This window comes from Panthera tigris, chromosome B1, assembly GCF_018350195.1.
Source record: "Panthera tigris isolate Pti1 chromosome B1, P.tigris_Pti1_mat1.1, whole genome shotgun sequence".
In the NCBI taxonomy this organism is placed as follows: Eukaryota; Metazoa; Chordata; class Mammalia; order Carnivora; family Felidae; genus Panthera; species Panthera tigris.
Window position 1 is genome coordinate 72,683,554 of NC_056663.1, and position 10,657 is coordinate 72,694,210.

The 10,657-nt window shown below is 38.8% G+C and overlaps 1 protein-coding gene across 1 annotated transcript; it reads left to right on the top strand.

The window, feature by feature from the left end:
- The first annotated feature begins 363 nt into the window (after positions 1–363).
- FGG (fibrinogen gamma chain) lies at positions 364–8,891 on the top strand. The gene is made up of 10 exons (XM_007084192.3): positions 364–477; positions 583–627; positions 1,062–1,245; positions 1,357–1,450; positions 2,971–3,101; positions 3,454–3,587; positions 4,487–4,671; positions 6,375–6,652; positions 7,989–8,158; positions 8,664–8,891. Exons 1-10 carry the CDS (start codon positions 400–402, stop codon positions 8,676–8,678), a joined length of 1,314 nt encoding a protein of 437 aa, XP_007084254.1. The 5' UTR covers positions 364–399; the 3' UTR covers positions 8,679–8,891.
- Positions 8,892–10,657: the final 1,766 nt, after the last annotated feature.

The following is a 10,657-nucleotide window of genomic DNA, read 5'->3' on the forward strand; positions in this document are numbered from 1 at the left end:
TTTCCCGTCGAGGTCAGCTCTCTGTATTTGCTCTCAGCCATGTACTGGAAGAGGTTGCGTCACACAGCCTCCCAGGCCCCCTCCCCCCTCCCCGCCATGGCTAATGCTTCACCAGCCTTTGCAGATGAAGGTGCCACAGATGAGAAAGTTTGAGCTGAGCCAAAAAGGAGGAGCTTACACCTGTGTGCCAAATCTGAGAACCTGACCGAGCATAGGGTGGGAGCCAGGATGAGGAAAAAGACGGGAAACACCTCCCCGCCTTTCTGGAAAGAAGGCCCCGTGATCAGCCCCAGCCACTGGCAGTCCGGCCATCCTTGGAGCTTACTTAAAGGGACAAGGGGAGCCCGAGAGGCCACTGTGCTGACACTTCAGGGCTCGGAGCACCGGTACCCAGACACCATGACTTGGTCCTTGAACCACCAGGGTTTAATCCTCTGCCTCTGTACTCTTTTATTGCTCCCCTCAACATGCCTGGCAGTAAGTGTGCTGTTTATAGAACATAGTTGTTTTACATGGGAAGCTGAAAAGTGAGGACACAGCTGATAAACTAGTGACATTTCTGGGTTTTTTTTCCCCCTCCAGTATGTTGCTACGCGAGACAACTGCTGCATCTTAGATGAAAGATTTGTAAGTAGTTTTCATGTTTCTCACTGTGTTTGAAGTGGGGAGGGGCAGAGGAATAGAAGGAATTCTCTCACAAATCTCATTGGGCATTTTTAACTTTAAAAAACAAAAAAACATAGTCTAGGTTTTACCTATTTTTATTAGCAGATATTTATGCAATTAAAAAAGAAGTTTAACATTTATTTATTTTTGAGAGACAGAGACAGAGCATGCGTGGGGGAGGGGCAGAGACAGAGAGAAGGAGACACAGAATCTGAAGCAGGCTGCAGGTTCTGAGCAAGCTGTCAGCACAGAGCCTGATGCGGGGCTCAAACCCACAAACTGTGAGATCATGACCTAAGCGGAAGTTGGATGTTCAACTGACTGAGCCACCCAGGCACCCCTATGCAATTTTTAAAAATCAAGATTTCTAATCACTTTAATTGTTGCATTTTCAGGGTAGTTATTGCCCAACTACCTGTGGAGTTGCAGATTTCCTGTCTACTTACCAAACCGGTGTAGACAATGATCTGCGGACTTTGGAAGACATCTTAAGTCGAATTGAAAACAAAACCTCAGAAGCCAAAGAATTGATCAAATCAATCCAAGTCAACTATAATCCCAATGAGCCACCGAAGCCAAGTGAGAAACTAAATACTACCGACTAAGAAAATGATTTGTGACGTTCTTTTGCTGTTGTTTCAGTGGTTCCACTTGCTTATGTCTTTCTATGTCTCTGATCCTGTATTACAGACAGGATAGTGAGTGCTACTAAGGATTCCAAGAAAATGATGGAAGAAATTCTAAAATACGAGGCATTAATTGGAACACATGAATCAAATATTCGGTAAGCGTTTTTGTGTTAATTTACTCTCCCAGATTGACTTAGTTTTTATTCAATATGCCAAGCTTCAATGGAAATAATCTTTTATTTCTTCCCCACTTATAATATCCCATTGACATTATGCCTATCTTGAACACAGTGGAGGTAGAAGTTTTTAGAGCATTACCAATTGCATTGGGTTATAACTGCTTTTTAATAATCGTGTGGGAGAAAGGTGTTCTAGACATCTTCATATGCTGTTGTGACCAGAATCAATCAAAATGGTCACCACCCACCCACCTTTGGCTTACTACATAAATTCATACTGATGGGAATTTGCTTGTGGAAAATGAAATTCCTTTAATAAAAATGCCAACAAAGAGGCGGTGGGGAATTAGTAAGCAGAAGTATAGGGAGGATCTTGGTACAACAGTATATTATATTGAAGGCAGAGCAGAAAAAAAAATGTGCTTTAAGAAGCTAAGCATAACAAACATTGTAGAGCAACATGTTGATCATGGCACAATGAACGTGCAGTCATGTATTCTCCTCCCTTCACTTGAAAGTAAAATGTGTCTGTTAACAACTTCCCAGGGACTCACTGACTTTCTGAACAGAGGGTCTCGGATCCAGTTTAGTTTCTTACACAATTTATTTTCCTAAATTTTTCTCAAAGTAGCATAGGATATTGAGATAAACGGTGACTGGAGAGCAGTGGTCCAGAAGGGATCTACCTTCTGTTTGTCATCAGAGGCCATTACTATGATTTTTGTGGTTATTACTAACATTATAATTTGCATTATGATTGCCCATCATTGAAGTTAAAGGAGACTACTGTGCAGAAATTTTCTAAGGTGCATGAGGGAAAAAAGTGGTCAAATAGTTTGTCTATCCTTCTTTATTTCAAAGAAAGATACAATAGTCTGTGTATTATAGATGGTTTTCTATAATTTCTGAATGTGTATAAGCAACCCTGTGAGAAACCACAAAAACAGCTTTTTTACTTCCCTCGGACTCTTTCCAAAACAATGTAAACAGAAACATGAAGAAGAAAGAGAAAGTGTCTGTTATTTTATGTAAGATAAGGCTCCAGATACTTTTCCTATGTAAGTTATAGACTGAAGTCCACAAATAGATCCTCAGTAGATCTACAGTGAAAAGGAATAGCTTCCACCTGTGTGAATTGCTAGGCAGAACCTTTCCTTCCCTAGGAATATTCTGTCCTAAAAAAACATCAGGCAGTCTTCCTACTAACCAGGCTCAACACTCATGTAGGCTGTTATCTGCTGCCCTTTATGCAGAAGGTAAAAATCAGGATGACCGCTTACCATGATACTGCTGATCGATAAGCACTCCGTTATTTTCTTTTCCAAAAAGCTTAGGACTCTAATACACCTCAATTCGGTAACATAATTTTATATTTCTTCCAAGAATGAAGCCATTTATCAGGAAGTACTTCTGGAGACCACAAAGTATTTTGTAATGAAAATACAAAATTACTCCTCTGAGGGGAATATTCTGTTACCTTATTCTTCTGCTTATAGATTTTTGCAGGAAATATATAATTCAAATAACCAAAAGATCAATAACCTGAAACTGAAGGTAGCCCAGCTTGAAGCAAAGTGTCAGGAACCATGCAAAGACACAGTACAAATATATGATACAACTGGGAAAGGTATGTGAAAGGTTTATATTGGGATTATTTTTATCACAGCAAATACATAAAGCAAGGAGAATGTATAGGAATGTATACTTTGGAAAGTGTTTAGAATAATTTGCAAAGTGTTTATAGGAATGAATAGGAATAACACGGAAAGTGTTTAGCCATTAAATCTAAGGTGTCCAATTGCTTAGACCTTTCTTGAGTAGTTGAAAAGAGTTTGAAAGGAATGATGATGAGAGAAGAAAATGCTTCTTGGGACATGAATCGTTTGCAGCATGTTAAAAGCTCACTATGAAGGCTGGAACAGTCTAACAGGGATTTCAAACCACAGTAAAACCTTCTTCTGCTCCTTCTCCTCCTTCAGACTGTCAAGACATTGCTAATAAGGGAGCCAAAGAGAGTGGGCTTTACTTTATCAAACCTCTGAAAGCTAAGCAGCAGTTCTTAGTCTACTGTGAAATTGATGGATCTGGAAATGGATGGACTGTGTTGCAGAAGGTATTTTTTCCCTCACCCTGTATATTTAATGAACACCCAGATAAACATCCTCCATATGCCAGAAACTTTTGCAAGCGTTTGCTGAACATTAACTCAATTAGTCCCCACAATTTCCCTATGAGGTAGGTACAATCATTATCTCTATAGAGGAGGAAACTTAGGCACAAGAGGTTAAGTAACTTGTCCAAGGTCACATAATAAGTAACACATAATGGGTCATATAATAAGTAAAAGAGTCAGAATTTGAACCCAGGCAGTCTGGCTTCAGAGTCTGTGCTTTGACTCTACACTATGTTGGCACTGCTGTTATAGATTCACTATAGCATATAACCACTATCAGAATGACAAAGAACTAGAAGAGACCTCTTTCATGAGGCAGCACAAGATCTAAGGCTGCCCATCACAAAGAGAGAAAGTCTCCCAGAGGATACGGTTGGGTTATTCCAAGACAAGCCCATCTGGTATCTCTGGCACTCATTGCCCATTCTTTTACTTTTTGCTTATCTTTGATCACTGTTACAACTAATCTGCAGGGGGCGCTCAGAGTGAGTGATGGGAGCGCTCGTTGGTAGATACAGATTGAGCAATTGGCTTGACCTTTCTACCATCGGTATAAAAATCAGCAATATCAAGTTGGGGTTCTGAAGTCCTCTAGGTGCACCAGACACTCTTTTTAAAAAGTATTTCTCTTAATCCTCTGGTGTAATCCTGCAGCAACCCTACAAAACAGGCATCATTATTCCAATTTTACCAATGAGGAAACTAAGGCAGCTTGCCCAAGTTCACTTAGTAAATGGTGGAATCATACTGTCCATATTTTCAACAAGATATTTATAGCATTTTCTTCGTGTGCACTGATAATCCACTCTCCCCTTTTGTCCATGCAATTGTGTAATTAGAGGCTTGATGGCAGTTTGGATTTCAAGAAAAATTGGATTCAATATAAAGAAGGATTTGGACATCTGTCTCCTACTGGAACCACAGAATTTTGGCTGGGAAATGAGAAGATTCATTTGATAAGCACCCAGTCTGCCATACCATATGCATTAAGAATACAGTTGGAGGACTGGAATGGCAGAACCAGGTACTGTTTAGAAAGGACTTCTATTTCTTGGTGTAGAGACTGTCTGGAATGTGCACTTGCCAACTATCAATAGTCCAACATCAAAGACAGCCTGACAAATGCAAAGAGCACATCCAACCATTTTCCTCAGAAGTCAGTTTCGTTCTTGGGCAGTTCAAAGACATAGGTCCTATCCAGGATGGGTAGTGTTTTGGTACAATCTACTTACCCTGGAACCATACAGAATAATAGCTAATATTTGCTGAGCATTTAATATGTACTAGACATCAAGTGTGAAATTATAATTTAATCTAGTCCAAATAACTATTTCATGAGGAAGGTACTATTATTAATCTCATTTTACAGATTAACTTTCCCAAGGTCACATTGCTGGCGTATGGTAAAGATTGGATTTGAACTCAGGTAGTTTGACTTTATAGCTTGTCCTCCTAATGACTATTTTGGTTGAAAACTGAATCCAGACTTTTCAAATTTCCTGGCAGTTCAACGACAATTCAGTCAAATCCATGAGCTACCTTAAAATTAAATCTTCTAGTTCCTTTGGTAACATAAAGTCCCCTCTATGCCCAGAGCTATCAGGGACCTTTGAGCATAGTATTCCTAGTCAAAATTCACAAAAATATTTCATATTTTTGTTGCGTCTACAAAATAATGAAATATATTGTCTCCAAACTTGTATTTTTAATTTTTTTTCATCAGAAACTACCACAGTCAGCAGATCTTCTCTTAGGAGAACACCTCCCATTTCCCAAGCACTGGAGATTAGGAAAGAGGCTAAATATTTTCTGAAATTTTCTATTCATGCACCAAGGCCCATTCTTTCCTGCAGTCCATAGAATTCTGGCCCTTATTTCACAATTCCCTCCCCCCCCACCCCACCCCAGGGAAGATTCTGATCATACAGCTTATGTTTTGTGGGCCACACAGGGACCATTTCATTCATGTGATGCTCTAGGAAGCCCTCCTTCTTGCCACTACAACACTGCCTTGGGAAAGAAAAATCCCTTTAGGATCTCATCCTTCAGATGATATTAGTGACTAATAGAGGTGTAGTTCCTTCAAGATCATTAAATTGGGGCGCCTGGGTGGCGCAGTCGGTTAAGCGTCCGACTTCAGCCAGGTCACGATCTCACGGTCCGTGAGTTCGAGCCCCGCGTCAGGCTCTGGGCTGATGGCTCGGAGCCTGGAGCCTGTTTCCGATTCTGTGTCTCCCTCTCTCTCTGCCCATCCCCGTTCATGCTCTGTCTCTCTCTGTCCCCAAAAAAAAAAAAAAAAAAAAAAAAAAAAAAAAATCATTAAATTAATGATCACTCAGTGTCATTTGCTATGGTTTATAACTCCATGTGCAATGCTAAACACTTAGATAAAGGTGGAAAACATGAAATTAGATTCATCCAAACACCTGAGTTTGATATTAGGACTCTATAGGCAAAAAGCATTAAAATGGCTGATGTTTTTAGTTTACATTGGGATGCCTTGAAGGCTTCTAGACCCATCCTGGGTGGTGTTGACGAGTTCTGAACTGATTCACACATCCATTGCCTCTTGCCAGATTTGCAGAAAATTTGACTCAATGAGCGCATTTCAGGCTTACGAAGCGAAGTTAAACATTCTAGACAATTTTCTTATGGAAAAGGGAACTTCTGAGGTCCCTTGGTCCTAATGAGGGCCAAGATATGATGTCTCTATTCCCTTCTTTATAGTACTGCAGACTATGCCATGTTCAAGGTGGGACCTGAAGCTGACAAATACCGCCTGACATATGCCTACTTTATTGGTGGAGATGCTGGAGATGCCTTTGACGGCTATGATTTTGGCGATGATCCCAGTGATAAATTTTTCACATCCCACAATGGCATGCAGTTCAGTACCTGGGACAATGACAATGATAAGTATGAAGGAAATTGTGCTGAACAGGATGGATCTGGTTGGTGGATGAACAAGTGTCATGCTGGTCACCTCAATGGAGTTTATTACCAAGGTATAGATTTCTTCCTTAGATATATGAATTAGTGTATAGTCTCTATTTTTATAAAAGGTAAGAAACAGATGTAAGAAAATAAGAAATAGTAAAGATGTTGGGGGGCTTATTATATAGCTCTTTATTTTAAACCAGAATTGGATAATACTAAACTTATACCTCAAATTGGCCCCACTACAAGAAATCCACCCGGTTGATATTTCTTCTAGACTTACCATATGTATGATCTGGATGGGCTAACATTATCATATTTATGCTAGTTAACATATTAGCCTGGTGCGGCTTCCCATGAGCTGTGTGACAGATATAACCAGTGAGCAGTGAGCAGGCGTCCAAAGGAATGGAGTAAAGATCAGGGAAGTAATGGTAAAGGCACAGTTCCATGAAAGCTTGAGAGGAAAGTACAGCCTGAGAAGTGCAGGCACTTATTTTAGACCAGGGGTAGCAAGCTGTAGTTTGCTCGAAGGCTGGAATACTTCTGAACAGTGGACTTACTGATAAACTATTGTTACTACTCAACAACTATGTATTGGGGAGGCCCTACTAATTCCAAAAGCTCTATTAAGATAAGCAATCTTACCTCCTCTGGGCACTGTGCTAGCCAATAGATGATTTGTAGTCCTCTTAAAAGCTATTTTATCTTTTGATTTTCACAACGTTCTCCCCCCCTCCCCACTTTTAAACGTATCTTTGCACCTACAAACCATGCAATTAGAAGACCCTCTCAGGGAAGGTGTTTGATCCACATGACTCAGAGTAGCCATGTTGATAGCTTGTGGTATACTCCAGCGTTGGACTCAGACAATCCTTTACAAAATCACATGGGATCTAGTGCCCAAGGACAAGGAGAAGGCAAATCAATGTAGTCTCCACTGTGTAATGGAGAAAAAAATAACTTTCCAAAACTGTTTTCTAAAGTACTTTCCAGTGAAATTGTGTTTTTAGATGACTCAAGGTCATCTCATCAGGAATTGTGACTGCTGCCATTCTAACCTGCTTGTGGAAAGATGATCAGTAATAGCTGATTCCAGGATGGCTAAGCTTGGGAAGAGAGGCAGATTGGGGAAATTTGGGATTCTTGCTCTGTTAGTAAGGGAATACATTTATGTATGGATGCGATCAAGAAGTAGAATACAGATATAAGGGGTTGATTCATAATAGAGTGTATTTTAATTGTAAATCAGGATTTATGATTTTTTACGGATTTTTCTGATAGTAGATAATACTATAAATTTGATGTAAGTGACAATGTATTTTGTAATAAACCATTCTTTATAGACTTTCTGAGATAAGGATAACCAAGAGTAATTATATGTACATCTACAATTTATTTTAGGTGGCAGTTACTCAAAAACATCTACTCCTAATGGTTATGATAATGGCATTATTTGGGCCACCTGGCAATCCCGGTGGTATTCCATGAAGAAAACCACCATGAAGATAATCCCATTCAACAGATTATCTATTGGAGAAGGACAGCAGCACCATCTTGGGGGAGCCAAACAGGTTGGACCAGAACACCATGTTGAAATAGAATATGACTAAATTGTTTTACCCTGAGAATTAACTGTTAATTTCTATTAGTTTCAGAAACTTTTCTGAAAGTTTCATTTTTCTTACCCTATTTATTAATTTTAAGTCTTTTATTAAGAGTGTTTAGCCTTAAATGGAAATTAACACTCACTTTGGATTATATTCCCAAATTACTGAGCTCAGAGTTGTTTAAAATGTGTTTAAGAAGATAACATTTTAGCTTATTTCCTAAATCTATAATAATAAAATTATTGCCAAATTTTGAATTTTAATGATAACATGTCATTTTGTCTTGATTTTTTGTTTTTATTATTTCTTAAATATTTTAGTATATATGAATAAAATCAGAGTAAATTCTAGCATTTCAAAGGCCTAACTATCTTTTCCATGTTTATTAACCCCAAATCATCCATCTTTAATTCTTCTTTTCAAATGGACAGAATTATATCTTTTTAATATATTTTTGTTTTGGTCTTAGGTTGGGGACATTTAAAAGACCATTTCAAAAGTGATTTGCTTTTTTAAAAAAGGACTTTATCTGAACAGAGAAATAAAATATTTTTCCTATGGGACAATGGACTTGCAAAGCCTCACTTCATTGTAAGAGTAAGGAAGAACCCATGTTGAGAACTCCACTAACAGTTTTATGCTGATGATAATTTATCTACATGTCATTTCAATAAACATTTTGTTTCCTAAGACTAGATACATGGTACCTTTTATTGATCATGAAAAACCATCACTTTCCTTCAATTCAGTAATTCCAGTTGGGAAATCATCAGTAGTTGCTGAGTTCTTAGTTTATGCTGAACCTTATCTTGACTCTTAGGTAGTTATGAAGAGAATAGAAATCATGGCTTTTGTCCTCCAGGGGATATAAGACAATTATGAGAATACAGTAAGCCTAAGTGACAAAATTTGGTATAAGAACATAAACACAAGTCACCATCACACAACTAAAGTTCATGGGACCCAAAGTACAACTGGACATATGAGGCTGTTTGGGAATTATCCCAGAAAAAACGTTTAGTTGCAGACCCTGCAGCTAGATGTGGGCACCCTGAGAGGACTGCATGTGACTCAGAACAGAGAGCTTTAGGGCATGCTCTGCTCTGTCCCTCCCTAGTAACTGATGAGGTGAGTGGAATGGAGCCATGATTCATGCTGAATCCTGGGATGTTGAGGTTTTAGCAGCCAGAGATAGGAACTGGCAACTTTCTGTAAGGAATAGCAAAGTCTATATAAGTTGGCATAAAGTTGACCATGGAAAGTAACTGATTTTATGAGAGGAAGATCAGTTGTTCTGTAGTCTTCAGCTTTGGCTAGGATTCTCTTCCTTTCCACAATTTCTTTCCTAATTCTCTCACTTCCTTGTTTTCATGAGTTTTTATTTTTATTTTTATTTATTTATATTTTTTTAAACATTTATTTATTATTGAGAGACAGAGAGACACAGAGTGTGAGCAGGGGAGGGGTAGAGAGAGGGGAAGACACATAATCTGAAGTAGGCTCCAGGCTCTGAGCTGTCAGCACAGAGCCCGACACGGGGCTCGAAATCACGAACTGTGAGATCATGACCTGAGCAGAAGTCAGTTGCCTAACCAACTGAGCCACCCAGGTGCCCCATGAGTCCTGATTTTTAAATATCCTAATGAGGAGTTAAAAACAGTAAGTCAACTTCTAGGTATACAACCAAATACCTGTGAGGCTTTGGGATAAGAAAATTGATTCATTGTTTGCAACACTCATTCATTTATGTATGCCTGAAGCATTCATTCAATTAACATTTACTGAATGCCTTCTCTGTACTAGCCACGGTTCTGGATAGTGGGGATACTGCACATAGTGGTATTTTTATTCCTCCCAAACCTGTTCTATTCCATCCAGTTCTCAAGTTCCAAAAAACCCAGCGACTCATCTTCCAGTCTTCCTTGTTCTTCCTCCCCCATATCATCAAGCCTGCCAAATCCACCTGCTAAATATTTGTTATTTTCATTTCCTTCTCTATATCCCCTGCCACCATGTTAGTTGGGACATACAACATCTCCTATCAGGATAATGGAAATCATCTCCTTCCTCTCCTCCATCTTGCCTTCAACCTTGCCTGCTCCCACCTCGTCATGCTTCAAACTACTTTTAAACTCAGCATGCATACAAGACTGCATTCCCTTTGTGAATCTATAAAATTCTCTAGGTGAGCAATTTGGTCATAGATAAGAAGAGTTGATTAATACCGTAAGTTTTGTTGTAATAATATCACCTCAGTGATTTATCCCAAAAAATTATTTTTGAAGAATAGCCATGTAGAGAAATATAATATAGCCATATAGCTAATAAGTGAAACATTTAGAAAATATTTCACAGTGGAAGAATGAACAAGATTATTTATTAGTACAATAGGATCGAATGCAATGATTACATAATAAGTATAATATCTCTGTATAAACATGGAAACATTTACAAAATAAGTGA

What these genes read in the sequence shown, in the direction of transcription:
- FGG (XM_007084192.3), top strand. Translation starts at nt 400, where the DNA reads ATGACTTGGTCCTTGAACCACCAGGGTTTAATCCTCTGCCTCTGTACT. An exon ending in CAATGAGCCACCGAAGCCAA is followed by an intron (nt 1,246 to 1,356) that starts GTGAGAAACTAA and finishes CCTGTATTACAG; the next exon opens with ACAGGATAGTGAGTGCTACT. An exon ending in GACTGGAATGGCAGAACCAG is followed by an intron (nt 4,672 to 6,374) that starts GTACTGTTTAGA and finishes CCTTCTTTATAG; the next exon opens with TACTGCAGACTATGCCATGT.